The sequence below is a fragment of the Gopherus evgoodei genome, chromosome 10 (assembly GCF_007399415.2).
Source record: "Gopherus evgoodei ecotype Sinaloan lineage chromosome 10, rGopEvg1_v1.p, whole genome shotgun sequence".
In the NCBI taxonomy this organism is placed as follows: Eukaryota; Metazoa; Chordata; order Testudines; family Testudinidae; genus Gopherus; species Gopherus evgoodei.
The window spans coordinates 30561398-30579024 of NC_044331.1; the positions used below are offsets into that span (position 1 = coordinate 30561398).

Sequence of the window (17627 nt, forward strand, 5' to 3'; positions counted from 1 at the left end):
GAGCAGGGACGCTAAAAGATTCGACCTCTTTGGCAGAAAAGTGTACTCCACGGCAGGCCTGCAACTCCGCATTGCCAACCAACAGGCAATTGTAAGCCGATATGATCATAACACGTGTTCAGCCATGTCGAAGTTTACGGAGCTCCTTCCCCAGGACTCGAGGTCAGAGTTCTCGACCCGTGGAGGAGGGGAAGCTGATCTCCCGAGCCTCTCTCCAGGCTGCCCTAGATGAGGCGGACTCAGCCTCGCGCACTCTGGCCGTGGGCCTGGTCATGCGGCGAGGAGCCTGGCTCCAGGTCTCAGGCCTGCCCTATGAGGTCCAGCAGACCATTCAAGACTTCCCCTTCAAGGGACAGATGTTGTTTTCAGAAAAGACGGACAAGCGTCTGCATAGCCTAAAGGACTCGCGGGCCACGCTTCGCTCGCTGGGCTTGCATACCCCTGCGACCCTGCGCAGGCAGTTTAGGCTGCAGACGGCCCCACGCCCCTACCAGCCTCAGACTCGCCAAGAGCTGGGGCGCAGGCGGGGCAGATATGGCAGGAGGTGTCACCAATGCCACCCTTCCGGCCAGGCATCCGGTCAATCGAGACCACCATCAGGGCCTAGACCCCCTATATGATGGTACGGTCGAGGGCGACCTACCTATCGAGACTCTGGATCCTTCTACCCCTACCTTTGGGTCACGTCTGTCCCCCTTCTACCGTGCCTGGTTCCGAATCACTTCGGACATCTGGGTACTCCGCACAGTAGAGAGGGGATGTTCTATTCAGTTCTTCTCCCTCCCGCCCCACCAGCCCCCCTCCCTGTCCCTCTTCAGGAACCCATCTCACGAGCAACTTCTAAGTCAAGAAGTGAAGTTCCCTCATGGAGGCAGGGGCGGTGAAGGAAGTCCCTCGGGAGCTCAGGGGCAAAGGCTTCTACTCTCGGTATTTCCTAATACCGAAGGCGAAAGGGGGCCTGAGACCCATCCTAGACTTGCGGCGGCTGAACAAGGTTGTACGAAAGCTCAAGTTTCGCATGGTCTCCCTGTCCTCGATTATTTCTTCTCTGGACCAGGAGATTGGTATGCCGCCCTCGACTTAAAGGACGCTTATTTCCACATTGCCATAATTTCCCCACACCGTCGGTACCTCAGGTTTGTCGTGGCTGACACCCATCTGCAGTTCATGGTGCTTCCATTCGGCCTGTCAGCTGCTCCAAGGGTCTTCAAAAAGTGCATGGCAGTAGTGGCGGCCTTCCTACACAGGCGAGGCATCCAGGTATTCCCCTACCTGGACGACTGGCTCATAAAGGGCCGCTCCGAGGAGCAGGTGGAGACCCAGGTATTGTTCATCAGGCAGACCTTTCTCAATCTCGGCCTCCTCTTGAACGAAGCCAAGTCCACCCTATCTCCAACACAACAAATAGAGTTCATAGGAGCAGTTCTGGACTCCACTCATGCCAGAGCGTACCTGCCGGAATCCAGGTTCCGTGTGATTTCCGAGCTCATCCTCGGACTGCACCGCATCCCGATTTACCAGGGCGCGAGTCTGCCTCTGGCTGTTGGGTCACATGGCGGCATGCACCTATGTGGTAAACCATGGCAGACTCCAGCTTCTCCCGCTACAGTCCTGCTTAGCGACAGTATATCGCCTGGCCAGGGACCCCTTGAATTCAGTGGTGTCCATTCTCCACTTGGTGCTAAGCTCGCTTTGGTGGTGGCTCGACCCGCAGAAAGTGTGCATGGGTTTCCCCTTCGCTGCCCCTCAACCCTCCCTCTCCCTGGTAACGGATGCCTCGGATCGGGGTTGAGGAGTGCACCTGGGACACCTCAGGATGCAGGGCTTGTGGTCACCGGAGGACCTCAAGTTGCATATCAATGTCAGGGAGCTGAGAGCGGTTCACCTGGCTTGTTTGACCTTCCGGTCCCACCTGGCCGGCAGATGTGTTTCAGTCCTCTTGGACAACGCATCGGCAGTCTTTTATATCAACAAACGGGGGTGCATGCTCCTCTCCCCTGTTCAGGGAAGCCCTCGCGCTGTGGGATTTCTGCATCCACAATGCGACCCACCTGAAGGCGTTCTACCTTCCGGGGGAGCAGAACGGTTTGGCGGACACCCTCAGCCGCTCGTTCTGAGGTCACGAGTGGTCCCTCTGATGGGATGTGGTACGCTCAATTTTCCAGCTCTGGGGCTTTCCCGGGTTAGACCTGTTCGCCTCGAGGGAAAACAGAAAGTGCCGACGGTTCTGCTCCCTTTTGGGCCACAGTCAGGGGTCTCTGACGGACGCCTTCCTACAGTCTTGGGGGGTCGGTCTGTTCTGTGCCCTTCCTCCGATCTCCCTGATACACAGGGTGATTTTGAAGATTTGCAGGGACCACGCACGGGTAATCCTGATAGCTCCAGCATGGCCGCGCCAACATTAGTACACGTCACTCCTGCACATGTCCGTTCAGGCGCCCCTGATGCTGCCCTTGCTCGTGGACCTGATCATGCAGGACCAGGGCTCCCTCTGCCACCCGAACCTGGAGTCCCTTCACCTCACAGCGTGGATGCTCCGTGGCTGAACCTGGTGGAGATGCAGTGCTCTCAGCAGGTCAGACAAGTGCTGCTCGGTAGTAGGAAACCGTCAGCTAGGGCCACCTACCTGGCCAAATGGAAGTGCTTCTGCATATGGTCGAGTCAACGAGTTCACAATCCGCTGGGGGTCCCAATCCCCATTGTCCTACACTATTTGCTCCACCTCAGACAACTGGGCCTCTCCCTCTTCTCGATTCGTGTTCACTTGGCGGCCATCTCAGCTTTCCAACCGGGAGAAGGGGGTACCTCGGTGTTTGCGAACCCGCTGGTCTGGCATTTCCTCAAAGGTATGGACAGGCTATTTCCGCATGTTCGTCAGCCGGCCCCTGCTTGGGACCTGAATCTGGTCCTCTCTGCCCTCTCGGGACCTCCGTTTGAGCCTCTGGCTTCGTGCTCCCTGTTGTACTTGTCGTATAAGACTGCCTTCCTGGTGGTGATCACCTCGGCCAGGAGGATGTCGGAGCTCAGGGGCGTTAACATCCGAGCCCCTGTATACTGTCTTCTATAAGGACAAGGTCCAACTTAGACCTTACCCGGCTTTCCTACCCAAGGTCGTCTCACAGTTCCACATGGGTCAAGATATTTTTCTCCTTGTGTTTTATCCCAGCACTCTTCCAACGAGGAGCGGAGGTTACATTCCCTGGATGTCCGCAGGGCCTTGGCTTTTTACATTGAGCGTACCAAGCCGTTCAGATGCTTGACTCAGCTCTTCATCGCAGTGGCGGATAGGATGAAGGGGCTCGTGGTCTCCTCTCAGGAAATCTCTTTGTGGATCGCGACCTGCATCAGAGAATGCTACTGCATAGCTAAGACCCCTGTCCTTCCGGTCACGGCCCACTCCACTAGGGCGCCGGCCGCCTCTGCGGCATTCCTGGCTCAGATCCCGACTCAGGAGATTTGTAGAGCGGCCACGTGGTCCTTCATCCACACATTCTCATCACACTATGCCATCACGCACCAGGCTAGGGATGATGCAGCCTTTGGTCGTGCAGTACTCCAGTCAGCCTTGATCTCCAACCCCGCCACCTAAGGTTAGGCTTGTGAGTCACCTACTTTGGATGGACATGAACAACCACTCGAAGAAGAAAAACGGTTACCCACCTTTTAGTAACTGTTGTTCTTCGAGATGTGTTGTTCATGTCCATTCCAATACTCACCCTCCTGCCCCTCTGTCAGAGTGCCGGCAAGAAGGAACTGAGGGGGTGGAGGGTTGGCGGGCCCCTTTATAGGCTGCCATAGTGGCGCCACTCCAGGGGGCGCCAGGGCCGACCCTATGGATGCTGCTAGGGGAAAATCTTCTGGCTGGCATGCACGCGGCGCGCACACACCTACTTTGAATGGACATGAACAACACATCTCGAAGAACAACAGTTACTAAAAGGTGGGTAACCGATTTTTTTCCATTCATCGGATCATCCTAGTAGCCTGTCTCTGAACCTGTTCCAGTTTGAATTCATCCTTCTTAAACATGGGAGACCAGAACTGCACACAGTATTCCAGATGAAGTCTCACCAGTGCCTTATATAAGGGTACTAACACCTCCTTATCTTTGCTGGAAATACCTCGCCTGATGCATCCTAAAACTGCATTAGCTTTTTTAACGGCCATATCACATTGGTGGCTCATAATCATCTTGTGATCAACTAATACTCCGAGGTCCTTCTCCTTCTCTGTTACTTCCAACTGATGTGTCCCCAATTTATACCTAAAATTCTTGTTATTAATCCCTAAATGCATGACCTTGCACTTTTCACTATTAAATTTCATCCTATTATTATTACTCCAGTTTACAAGGTCATCCAGATCTTCCTGTTTGATATCCCAGTCCTCCTCTGTGTTAATAAATGCTAACAATCCGAAAACTAATGCTGTGAGACAAGGAGAGCTGCGAGGGAAAGTAGTAAAGATGACTTGCCTTAAAGCAGTGTGTAATGCCTCTCTATGTCAGCCATCTTACTGGAGCTGTGAATGTGTATTATTGGTATGAAACCTGACATCAACCATAATGTATTGATAGTACAAGATAATCCCCTGGAACAGGCTTATTATAGGACTCTTGCATCCATGACAACATTTTAACTTGCAGATAAAACTTGTAAGAGTAACAAGTTATTATACTGCATTTAGTACCTGCATCCTGAACAACATTTGTGAATGCCAGTACTGTGTATATGCTGTGGCAAAGTACCTTCCTCTCCTCAGCAGGCTCAGTCTTTTTTAGACACCAGCTTGGGCAAGGCAAATCCTTAATGGTAGCACAGGGTCCAGCTGTTCCTTGCCCCAGTCCGTCCCTTGTGCTTGTTTTCCTTCCTTCCTGGGGAGGGAGTGCAGCCTTCCTTCCTGGGAGGGTTCAGGGTCTTGCTGCACCCAGCCTACTGGAAGCTTCCCTGCTTCTCTCACACTCCCCCCACTTCCACAGGGAAGGATTTAAAAAGGTCGTAAGCAGTTGGGGCCAGCTGAACCTAATTAGTTCCTAAGTAACCTCTGTTCCAGCTGTACCTTATTTCCCGTGGTTATCTTTCCTCAGTGGATTGGGAGAGGCCTCTTAACCCCCTGGGACTAATTACTACCCTCCCCATAGCTGTTTGTCCTGGGTTTACCACAATGCTTATGTAGAATTCCACAATGCAATAGTTTGTTAGGAGAGAAGCAGCCTTTATATTTCAGTTCTTCAGTCATCCGCTTTGCTACAAATATATTAAAAACTGATGCTTGGGTTAGGGCTCTAAGTGTTGTTTCATGGTATAGATGCAGATTAAAGGGAGGGAAGGGACTGCTGCCTGTCTTTCCACTGCAACCGTTAGGGCTCGGAGAGGAATTGCAGGAGCCACCATAAGTGTTCAAAAAATTATAATGCAGCCCCTCAAAAATCATAAGATTGTCTAAAGACCATGAATTTTTAAAAAAATAAAATAAATTTGGAGTGTGTTTTTCTTTTTTGTGGGGGGTGCACTTAGATTATGCTTTCAAGCATTTTTTCTGCAACCATGAAGCTTAGCAACTGTCTAATTTTAAATGGAATTCTCACATAATCACAAGATTCCAGGAGCTGAATCTTTCAGAAAAAAAACAAATATCACAAGGCTTGCAATAAATAGCAAAATTTGACAACACGGCTGCAAATTGCAGCTGCTTCCCTGAAATAGCTGTCCTACCTGCAAGTAACAGTTTGTTGCCTGCAGTGCTGTTTAAGTGGATTCAGTTGGCCCAGCAGGTGAAGGATTCTCTGCTCCCCTTTTTCATAATAGAAGGGCAGGATAGAAATACTTCCTCAGTTCCCCCATCTCTAAGAGAAGAGAGAAGAAAACAATTCAACCTTTCCAGCACCCTCTTTACACAGAAAGAGTGGAGGGGAAATGGAATGAGAGAAGAGAGAATGGAAACGGGTTGGGGTGGAATGGAGAGATTAGGGATAGGGAGGAAGAGGATGAGAAAGAGCATGATATGGTGGCTACTACGGAGGAACAAGATATAGGGAAAATAGAGAACCAAGAATGAGGACAAAGTAGGAGAAAATGTAGGGAGGTCTTGGATGAGGTGGAGTCGTCTGGGAAAAAGTGTTTCTAGGTGTTCAAGAGTTTTGGAGGCTCATACATTTTACTGGACTCTGCTTCTGGTTAGCCTTAATCCATCCCTGCTCTTCAATGACTTTTATTTTTCTCCTTTAGTGTGGAAATTAAACTGTAAACAGCATATTTACCACTTGCTGTGGTATGAGCTCTTTATTTGCCTGTATTATTGTTAGGTAAGAGCTGAAGAGTCTTTCTCCCCCCCCCCCCCCCACCGCTTGGTTTCACCATTTGAGTGTGGAGAGTTGAGAGGTATGTGTGTACATAGTACAAAAAAGAACATCATGATTGATTGCTCACAACTGTTTGCTGCAAAGATTCACTAAAATAAGATAAATCTGAATAATAATGAGTATTTTTGGTTTCTGCATCTTTTCACTGAAGTGCCTTCCCTGTGTTGCTCTCTATCAGGATTCAGTTTGTTAGTTCTACTGAATATTTATTATTCTCCAGCTGTACAATAGCCACCTTCTTTCCTGATCTCAGCACAGACACTGTTTAGAAACTGTGTCAGACTTTGTTTCTCTTTAGGCTTGTAAATGTTTTTATTACAGTAGTTTGGATAACTTCTTTCCAAGTTATCTGCTTGCCTGACTCCAGACATTCAGTCTTCCAGTAGAAGATTACAGTAATTTGATGCTTTTGTCCCTCTCCTCTTGTTAACCTTTCTAAATTCCACTTTGTGTAGAGGAGTACTTGTAAGATGGAGTCCAGTCTATCGGGTTATGCCATATGGTCTCAAAAATGTTATTGCTAACCAGTGTGCTATATTTCTATAGCTTTCCAATACATTGCAAGGACTATCAAACTATGCAGTCTCAGATGAAGCTTTTATTATTTTTTCCTAATTTATACATACATCCAGTATGCATACTCTTACAAAACTTTTTGAAAGAGGTTTGAGTGGTTCACAGACAATAAGGCATTTCATACAATTCCACATGGAAAATTATTAGTTAAATTGGAGAAGATGGGGATTAATATGAGAATTGAAAGATGGATAAGGAATTGGTTAAAGGGACAACTACAGTGGTCATACTGAAAGGTGAACTGTCAAGCTTCAGGGAGGTTACTAGTGGAGTTCCTCACAGATCTGTCCTGAAACCAGTCTTACTTAACGTTTTTATTGCTGTCCTTGACACACAAAATGAATGTGCTCTAATAAAATTTGTGGACGGCGCAAAGTTGGGAGGAATAGCCAATATGGAGGAGGACTGGAATATCATACAAGATCTGGATGACCTTGTGAACTGGAGTAATGGAAATGGGATGAAATTTAATAGTGCAAAGTCATGCATTTAGTGCAAGGTCATGCATAACAACAAGAATTTTTGCTATAAGATGGGGACTTAACAGTTGGGAGTGACAGAGGAGAAGGAAGACCTGGGTGTATTGGTTGATCACAGGATGACTATAGCCATCAATGTCATGTGGCTGATGCAATACCAGGATGCATCAGGCTAGATATTTCCAATAGAGACATTATACAAGGCACTGGTGAGACCTTATCTGGGATATTGTGTGCAATTCTAATCTCCCATTTTTAAGAAAGATGAATTCAAACTGGAAGAGGAGCAGGGAAGGGCTACTAGGATGATCCGAGGAATGGAACACCTACCTTATTAAAGGACACTCAACGAGCTTGGCTTGTTTAGCCTAGCCAAAGGAAGGCTGAGAGGAAATATGATTGCTCTCTATAAATACGTCAGAAGGATAAACACAAGGGAGGGAGAGGAGTTATTTAAGTTAAGCACCAATGTGAACACAAGAATAAATTGCTATGAAGTGGCCATCAACAAGTTTAGGCTTGATAGTAGGCAAAGATTTCTAACAATCAGAGGAGTGAAGCTTTCCTGGGGGAGCAGTGGGAGCAAAAAAATCTAAGACTGGGCTTGAGAAGTTTCATGTAAAATGTTTTATGTTATTCTTTAAAACATATAAAATGTTGCTATCCATATGATTATTTGATAAGATGGAAGCATTTTAAGGGCTAAATTAATTTTTCCCCTTTTGCAATGAATAATCAATGGACTGGGGTTTTTTGTGTTTTGTTTTTTCTCCCCCAGATAACCTTTTTCATGCTACTGTCTGCAGTGTGTGTAATGTTGAACTTGGCTGGTTCCATTCTCTCTTGTCAGAATGCTCAGCTGGTAAATTCCCTGGAAGGCTGTCAGTTGGTGAGTAATGAAAACCCAACTCTTTTAATAAGGGCAAAGGCTTTTCTTTTTCTTTTTTGGCAATCATAAAATTATCAGTTTAATTCCTGTCATTGCATGTGTCTGTTATTTGATGCTGCCTTTAAGCCTAAAAACATGATTATTTTGTTGGAAGAAACTTTAGAGTAAAAGTGCTACAGTCTTTAAGATATTGTTTCCTCAAAACATAAGCTGTTACATTAGAAATGTGTGCTTATGCTCCAATAATATAAAGGAGACACCAATACACAAAGGGTGAAATCTTGGCCTCAGTGAACTCAAAACTCCTGTTGACTTCAGCAGGACCAAACTTTCAGCCAATCTCTCCTTCCTCTAGCCAATGGAGTTTCATGGGCATGTTGTTAGTTATGTTTCAGTATCTGTGCAATAATATTTTGGTTGCCAACTTTAGTACTACAGTCTGCTTTTAAAAAATCTTCCAGTGTAAATACATTACATTACCTGTGGATCTAGTCTGATAGCACAGAGGGTCATAAAAATATGAATTTATCAAGCCATGTATACTATGACTTAATAAAGTCATATGGTGTGCAGGTATATATTAGATTACTGTATGCTAACCCTTCAGCAGGGAAAAAAAGTATAGATCACCTATAAGAATATTTGTGACAACACTAATAAAGTATTAAGAAATATATAGAGCTAAATTAATCCCAGAAGTGCAAACACTGATTTAAATAAGATGAGGGGGGGAATAACACAACTTTTGTCATGAATGTGATGGTTATTGGTGTATCCAGGAACATGTCAGATTATTACCCCGGTCTCTAGAGAGAAGGAGGTCTTCCTTGACGTAGTTGTGTGTCAGCTCCCTAATACTACCAGCATTTCAGTCACTGAAACACTCTCCTCTGGGCTGTGCTATCACTAACTTCACCTTGCAGATTAACAATAGGTAGACCCCAACCCCCTGTGACTCATTCCCCTGTTATGTCTGCCCCGACACTGGCTACTTACAGAAGTTTCAGATCCTTTGCATCCAAAAGTGAAGTGTACCTCAATTTACCAGTTTTACCTTAAAACACCGCTCCTTACAGGTCATGTTTTCTAGACTTTTAATAATTTTTATTGCTCTTTTCTGGACTTTCTCCAATTTGTCCCCATCTTTCCTGAAATGTAGTACCCAGAACAGGACACAATACTCCAGCTGAGGCCTAATCAGCACAGAGTAAGAGCAGAAGAATTACTTCTCGTGTCCGGCTTACAACACTCCTGCAATTACATCTGTAGCAAAATGAGACTCACCTGTGCGGCACCTCCTGCTGGTTATCCTGGGAATTATCTCGATTTCAGCCTAGACCATCTTCTCCTTGTCGGTGGCTCACCTGCCTTGGGCCCCATGTCCCATCCAGACCCCGGTGCCGTTTACCTTGGGGTTCTGCCCTAGCAGTACGCCTGCTCTTGGTCTCCCCTCCGAGGGGAACCCCTCCAACCCACCTTGCCTCAGTGGCTACTGCCCATCATCATCCAGTCCCTGCTCACTGGGGCAGACTGCACTTTGTAAACCACTCATCATTGGCAAGGTGGCAGGGGGGAACGGGGGGTTGGACCTGCTTCCTCTGCCTAACCCTGGGCTGCACCTTTGCAACCCCAGTACCAGTTTTGGCCTTTGGGACTTTGCCAGGCTGGAGCTCCCCAGTTCCTCTGGCCTTTCCCCAGCCCTGCTCTGTACCCTGAGCTCCCAGGCAGCCAGGTCCTTCTCCCTCCAAAGCTGGAGAGAGACTGCCTCAGCTCCTGGTCCCCAGCCCTCTTATAAGGGCCAACTGGGCCCTGATTCCTGGCCACAGATGTGGCTGCCTTCCCAATCAGCCTATTCTTATTGGTGCTCAGTCCCAGCCCTCTCCAAGGGCTGGCTTTTAACCCTTTCAGGGTGACTGCCCCACTGCAACATCCCAGAATGATGTTTGCTTTTTTTGCTACATTGTTGCACTGTTGACTCATATTTAGCTTGTGATCCACTGTGACCCCCAGATCCATTTGTGCAATACTCCTTCCTAGGCAGTCATTTCCCATTTTGTATGTGCACAACTGATTGTTCCTTCTTAAGTGGAGTACTTTGCATTTGTCCTTATTGAATTTAATCCTATATACTTCACACCATTTCTCCAGTTTGCCCAGATCATTTTTAATTTTAAACTTATCCTGCAAAGCACTTGCAACCGCTCCCGGCTTGGGTATCGTCCACAAACTTTATAAATGTACTTTGTATACCATTATTAGAGCCCTGGGTGGATAAAAATGTATACCCGCAGATGCAGGTGTCTGCAGATTATAAATTGGTGTCTGCGGAACCGCAGGGCTCTCCTGGGAACCGCAGTGGTGAAAGGAGCAGAATGTGGGGCCGTTGCTCCCAGGAGCCAGCGCCGTGCATTGGCAGCTCCTCCAACATGACTGTGCCACCTCTAGCCCCATCCCCAGTCCCGCCCCAGTCCTTTCCATGCAGCTATCTGCATCTCCTGTCTGGGGGCTTGAACACAAGAGCACGACCAGGGACAGCTGCCGGTGAGCCTGGTGCCTGCCCCAGTGGGTGAGGCTGCGGATGGTACAGGCATGGGGTGCTGGCTCCTGGGAGCGGCAGCACCATGTTCTGCTCCTTTCACCGCTGTAGTTCCTGCGAGAGCCCTGTGGTTCCACGGACACCAATTTATATCTGCGGACATATGCATTCGCGGGTAAAAATTTGTATCTGCACAGGGCTCTAACCATTATCTAAAACACTGATGAAGGTATTTAACAGAACTAGACCCAGAACTGCTCCCTGCAGGAACCCACTTAATATGCCCTTCCAACTTCACTGTGAATCACCAACCTTTGGATGCCTTGTGCTTCCAGGCCAGCTGAGTCCAGGCACTGTTTCTAACTCTGCACTTCTAAGACACACTCCCCACTGCAAACCTGTATTCCCTCTAAGCTGTGCGGTCCCCAGGAGAGATTCAAGTGCTGTGCAATTGATTAGCGATGCATGCACATATGGCACTGTGTGGTCAGGTGCCCATCCCCCGCTGCTTTGCAGCCATATTCCTTCTGCAGCTGCTCCTGGAACCCTCCTGCTGGCTGTGCAGAGGGGAAGGAGGCTGCTGATGTCAAGGTATCCCTTACCCCCTCACCCTTGTACCCCATATCCACAGAGCAGAGGAGAGGGGACAACCTGGCTCAGGACTTGGAACTGCTGCAGTCCATCTCGAGCTTCTGGGCAGTGAGTGAGTGAATGCCTTTATTAAAGAGAATAAGCTGTCTCTGAGACTTCCCCAGCAGTCAGCTTACGCAGTCACTCTCTCCCCCCATCCCTCCATTGCCCATGTACCCCATCTCTGCAGAGCGGGGGAGGGGAGACAGCTCAGCACAGAGCAGGAGAGCTTTCAGTGAGTGCCTTAAAGAGACAGTGCACGGCGTCTCTCAGAAACTTTCCCAGCAGCCAGCTCTCGCGCGCGTGCTCTCGCTCTCTCACACACTCATACACAGAGTCTCTGGGTCACACTCACCTCCCAAAACATACTTGTATTATTGTTGTTCTTACTTCTTGGTACTTCCTGCAATGCACATATATTCTCTGTAATTTTATTCTTTTAAAGTGTGTTATTATAGTGTTTTGACTGGTCTATGCATTTCATAATTTTTATTTCTCTTACACTGAAATTTAATTCTTTGAGTAGTGAGTTCTGAAATGCCTAACCTGTCCTGGATGGAATAATTATCCCAATGGTAACTTTTAAAACATATATATTATGTCTAGGTTTTTTTGTTTCTGCTGGTGGTGCACATCCGCACATACCTTGGTGCACATAACTTTTATTCTCAACATGGATAGAAAAAATTAGAGGGAACATTGGTGCAGACTTCCTGCCTGGCAGTCTTCCTTGGGATCTGGGAGTCTACACTTCAGCCACTCTAAGTGCTGAAACTAGTGCAGTATGCATGTTCCCCCCCAGAGTTGCATCTATGGGGTATTCTGATTTAAAGTTTAACTCTTTGGGGACTGAATGGCAAGTACAATAAGGAACACAGGCTTCACCCAGGCATTTCTAATACTGCAGTATTTCTTAGGACAGGTCTACACTACAGAGAAAAGTCGATCTAGCTACACAATTTGAGTTACGTTAGTAGCATAACTCAAGTAGATTTAGCTTAGATTTACTTACCACGGGGTCCACACCGCTCTGGGTCCCCTTACTCTTTTCGTTCTGGTGGAGTACCAGAGTCAACAGGAGGGCCATCACTGGACCCGTTAAATCGCCCTCCGGTGGATTGATCACTGCAGCGTTGATCCCACCAAAAGTGGAGATCTCAAAGCACAAAAGTGTGACAGATTTTTAGGTATAACAACAAAAACCTATACACTCTATCCTGTTGCTATGCTCACCCCTTCATGTGTATCCCAGTCCATCTGTCAGCTAGGTAGGCCACTCTGCCTCTTGCAGCCCTCCTGTTGCCTGGAGATGTTTGATTTGAGGGAGGAGGGGAGAGAGAGAGAAAGAGAGACTGCACAGATTCTGCCCTTAAATAAAGATTCTGTCCTCACTGTCAATATTCTGAGCCCCAGTCAAGTGATTAACTGGGAAGTCCCAGCCTCCTGGGAGTGCAACAGGGAAAAAATAAGTTTCCTTTAGCCTGGCCATGCCTTGTAGCAAAATCTTTGTAAAGACAATCATGTTGATGACTCCTGTGTTGGTCACCTCAGAAAGGTGTCAGACTTTATAATAAGCTGTCTTGATCTGTCCTTGACATCTCTAAGTAGTTACAGATACATACCCAAAGTGTAAGTCATATTCTTCAAAATAGTTGTTACAATGTCAGGTGACGGTCATAATTTGATACTGACTTGTACTGACATATACAATTTTTGGAAGCACGGGTGAAGTACAAGGTGGAGGAAGATATTGGAGAGGAGCAACATGGACTTAGGAAGGGAAGGAGTACCATAGATGCAGTATTTGCAATGAGACAGAAGTCTGAAAGACTGATACACGGAAAGAGTAACTGCTTTGTGGATTTTTTGATCCTGACAAAACATATGACTTGGTTCAACAGGCGTTGGTTTTTGGAGTATTCAGATGAATGAGAGGGTTAAGTATGTAAGTCTAAGGTAATTGGACTAAAGCATTGTCTAAGGTAATTGGCAAGGTTTTAAACTACTGTAATTGTGACCTGTAGGTAGGGCGATCAGACAGCAAATGTGAAAAATTGGGACAGGGATGTGGGGTAATAGGTACCTATGTAAGAAAAAGCTCCAAAAATCAGGACTGTCCCTATAAAATCAGGGCATCTGGTCACCCTGCTTGTAAGTCATTATTTTGGAAATGATAGTTAATTGTAAAGAATATCTTGAGACTTGTATCTGGAAAGCTACATATTGATCGGTGTGCAGTAGTCCATATTTTCAGATAATGGAATCTTGACACATCTCTAGAGTAGAACAGTATTTAAGAAAAGAACAGAATGTGGATAATGAAAGGAAAAAAATATAATTTATCCCTTTCTTGGTCAGATAAGCTACTCTTCATTTGCTGCCTGGTAACCACCTCTTGAGATTGCAGTGGAACTTTCTTAAGGGCCCCAGGAGTAGTTAGAAATGTTACAGTGTTTACTATATATAAAATACTGCAGAATATAAAATTGTGTTAAAAATGCTAAATTATTTATTTTGACTTTTGATTGATCACAGTAAAAAATTCATGAACACACACAATAACTGAGGGGTTTGGTAATGTGATATAGAAGATTACACCTAAGTCACTTGTATGACTTGAAATTTGGTCAGTAGTAACAAACTGTTCTTATAATTTGACAGCTGTTCAGTGACGTATGTGAAAGTCCATTCTCTGGTGGAGAGAGAGCCTTACTGTGAAAACAATGCAGTTGTCACAAAATGTTCACAGTCTTTGCTGAGAGGATTGAATGGGAATGGAAATCTTACCAAAAAAGGCAGATTTTTGTATGCAATGTTATGTTAAATGTTAATACTTAGTGGGAAAGAGTATGGTAGGTTGAAAAAATGGAAAATTAATCATTAACTTTTTCCTCCTTCTGGTAAAATTTAGACAGGTAATGGGATATCATCATCATTGTAAGCAGATGTTGCATTTTAAAAAAAGTTCTTTCATACGGCGCTAACGTTCTGCATATGCCATGAAGAATCTGTGTACCAAAACTGTGAAGTCCTGTTTTCAGAAGTGACTTAAGCTCTTGAAAATTTTACCACCCTGGGGAGGGGAGGGGGGAGGTAAACAGCTATTTTCAGTATTTACTTTTTTAAAAAAATATCTGTGGAAAAAAATAACTTTGGGTTGCTTTTACCTGCTTATACCTAAAACTGGAAGCCCTTGACATAAGGAATAGATTTTAGGCCTATGGTTGACATTTTAGGAGTATTATTCCCCTGAAAAAAATATTTCTCTAGTGCTACAAGATCTGTTTGATTTTAGCTTCTCAGTTTTTCTATACTAATTATTTTAATCTAAAGCTGTTTCTATTTCTGCATTTTCTATTTCCCATTTATCTATCTTCCTTTTATTAACTGATGCATTAATTTGCCATGACTATTACTCCCAAAACCCCTAAGTAAAAGAGTTAGTTTTAAATGAATGGTGTTCACTAATGCCTGAACTATAATCAGAGGTGCATCTCTTCAACACCTTACGAAAGGCTGAGCGAATCTTTATGTTGTAGCTATTTAAACCAGATGAAAAACCTTAAATTATTTGCCTCTTTTTGCATTTTAGTAAAACATTCTCTTTTCAGCTCTAGACTTTCAAATTTTTTTAAATGAATTATCAATAAAAAAGAAGGTTGTCAGAAAATAATAATAGTTTTATCACTCTGGGGTTACTTCACCTGAAATATCAACTGAAGTTCAGAGGCACAAAAATATGGTTGAAATGAAAGCTTGAGAGAGAGAAAAATTATTAGTATCTCTGTAAAGAGGTGGCTTGGTGCCTTCTGCAGAAGAAAAATCTATGATGGGGTCTAGGGGAGGAAATCCCTATGAGACTTCCCCCTTGCACTTACCCCCTTTGGAGAACAAACTCTGGGCTCTGCCCAACAACCCTTCAGATACATCACTATCCATAGGTCCATTGGATTGTCTCTGTGTCTAGTGGCCTGTAGAACCATAGGAATCATAGAATATCAGGGTTGGAAGGGACCTGAGGAGATCATCTGGTCCAACCCCCTGCTCAGAGCAGGACAAATCCCAAAACAGTTTTTGTTTTTTTGTAACCCCAGTTCCCTAAATGGCCCCCCTCAAGGATTGAACTCACAATGCTGGGTTTAGTAGGCCAATGCTAAAATCACTGAGCTAGCCTTCCCCTTTCAGTATGTCTCTCCTTAAATGTCTCCTGGGGAGATATTATTTTCCTTGGAATCTGCTTAGCCCTAGTCTGCTCATGGTGGCTGTCCAGACTCTACCCATGTTTCCAGCATGGCCCAAGCACCCACAAAGCATTTCCAAGGTGACTGAATGAGGATGTGCAGCTGTCAAAATACCCTCTTCCCCACCGTTCTTTCAGCATATAGGTATACAGGTATATGGTGTATATGTGTGTATGTTTGTTTATATATGTGTATATATAATCATATTGTGTATATAAATTCCCACAGAAAACAAAATAACTTAAGAGTTCATATTGCTTATATATTTCTTCACAACAGCACCAACACTAGCAATCAAGCTAATGATCAATTAAGGTATCTTGCTTGGAGGTTGGCCATTGTTTTGGATATGCATTAGCTTTCTCAGCTGCACAGAGACACTGTTGCCCTTCCTAATACACACACACATTCAATAATATGATCATCAGTTTATGCATCAAAGAAATAAAAATCACACTGCAAGATACAATATTAACTCTGACCTTCCTGTTACATTATTGAATAATTTAATGAGAATTATAATCTTAAAGTTAGAGTCTTATCTCCTCTCCCTCCTCCATCCATGTAAACATTGTGGATAAATGAGAATTATCAGGGAGATAATCTTAACATCTCTGTGTACTGTATACCAGAATGAATACAAAGTTGATTGCACTTAGACATTTCTTACCTTTTACAAGCTTCTACTATATATTTACTTTGACTTTAAAATGATTAGATTAGCTATTCAATTACTCCTTCAGTTGCACTGACAGGTCATCCCTAAGATAATAGGAAGTTAAAAGAGGGGAACATGTCCTCCTAATTTCCCAGTGGTTGCATTTATAATCCCAACTCATTCAACAGATTCACACCAGTTCCATTTGGTGCCTCCCACAATACTATGTGATTGAGCAATTTTTCCTCCCTTAACCATAATACTCAGAATAATGACACAGAAGACCATGCTAATTATTTAATCACAGATATAAAATACAACTTGGTGCTGATTCTTGATAACTAGACATGGTTGAAAATTTTCATATTTGGACATTTTTTGACAAAAAGGGGGAAGTGGGAAAAAATCCATTTTTTTAATCAATTGTAATTGTCAGGTTTTAGCATCAAGTCATGCCTTATTTAAAGGAAGAAAATCTAATTGGCAGAGACTCTCCATTCCCCTAAGTATTCTGAGGATTGTTTGATGGCCTTTAATAAAACAGAGCTCATCTGTTGTTCTGGTGATCCATTCTGGTGCTGCACCTGCCTGTAGCTATCTTTCTTTCTGCAGTGGCCTCATTTCCTTGCCTGCAAATCACATGGCCATATCATCATACACATTCAGTGCATATCTTGGGTGGTGTTTGGCGTTCTGGGTCACACTTCATACATATCCTTGCACTTTCAACTCAGAAATGCAGTGCTGTCTTTCAGTAGTCACTGCAGGTGATAAATAGCCATACTTATGATACAATTGCCAAAGAATGAACTATTTCCTTTCAGTCGTGTATTTTTCTTGCTATGACTTTGGTATCATTTTCCATTCATCTGTCTCTTGCGCGCGCGTACCAAGAGCATTTGGGGAGCGTTGTGTACGTACTTTATACAATCAAAACAAAACACAATCCTCCCCACATAGCTTTAATCTGATTCTGTAACTGACTCATGATTTTATGAGTAGGTTCTTTATGCTAAGTCAGAATAAAAACATGGACACAGAATGTACAAATATGTGAACTGCATTTATTTTAAACAAATAATTGAATAAAATAAAATAAATTATTTTAAACAAATAAGCATCATTAGACTCAATCCTCCATACCTTGCATGTCTATTTCTCTGATTTAACTTTGCTTGGTATGTATCAGGAATTTGATAGCCCAGGCATGAGACTCATTTGAAACAACATGGTTTATGCTTTTTAGGAGGGCATATT

At 44.7% G+C, this 17627-nt stretch overlaps 1 protein-coding gene across 4 annotated transcripts in view; it reads left to right on the forward strand.

Moving 5' to 3' along the window:
* FAM189A1 (family with sequence similarity 189 member A1) overlaps positions 1–17627 on the forward strand; it is a 406051-nt gene that overhangs the window by 247167 nt on the left and 141257 nt on the right. For 3 of the 4 annotated variants that reach the window (XM_030578098.1, XM_030578101.1, XM_030578100.1), the window contains one exon: positions 8195–8305. The exons of the other annotated variant lie outside the window; for it this stretch is intronic. In XM_030578098.1, the coding sequence (XP_030433958.1) occupies positions 8195–8305 (111 nt within the window). The remainder of the gene's footprint in view (positions 1–8194; positions 8306–17627) is intronic. 4 annotated transcript variants of the gene reach the window in all.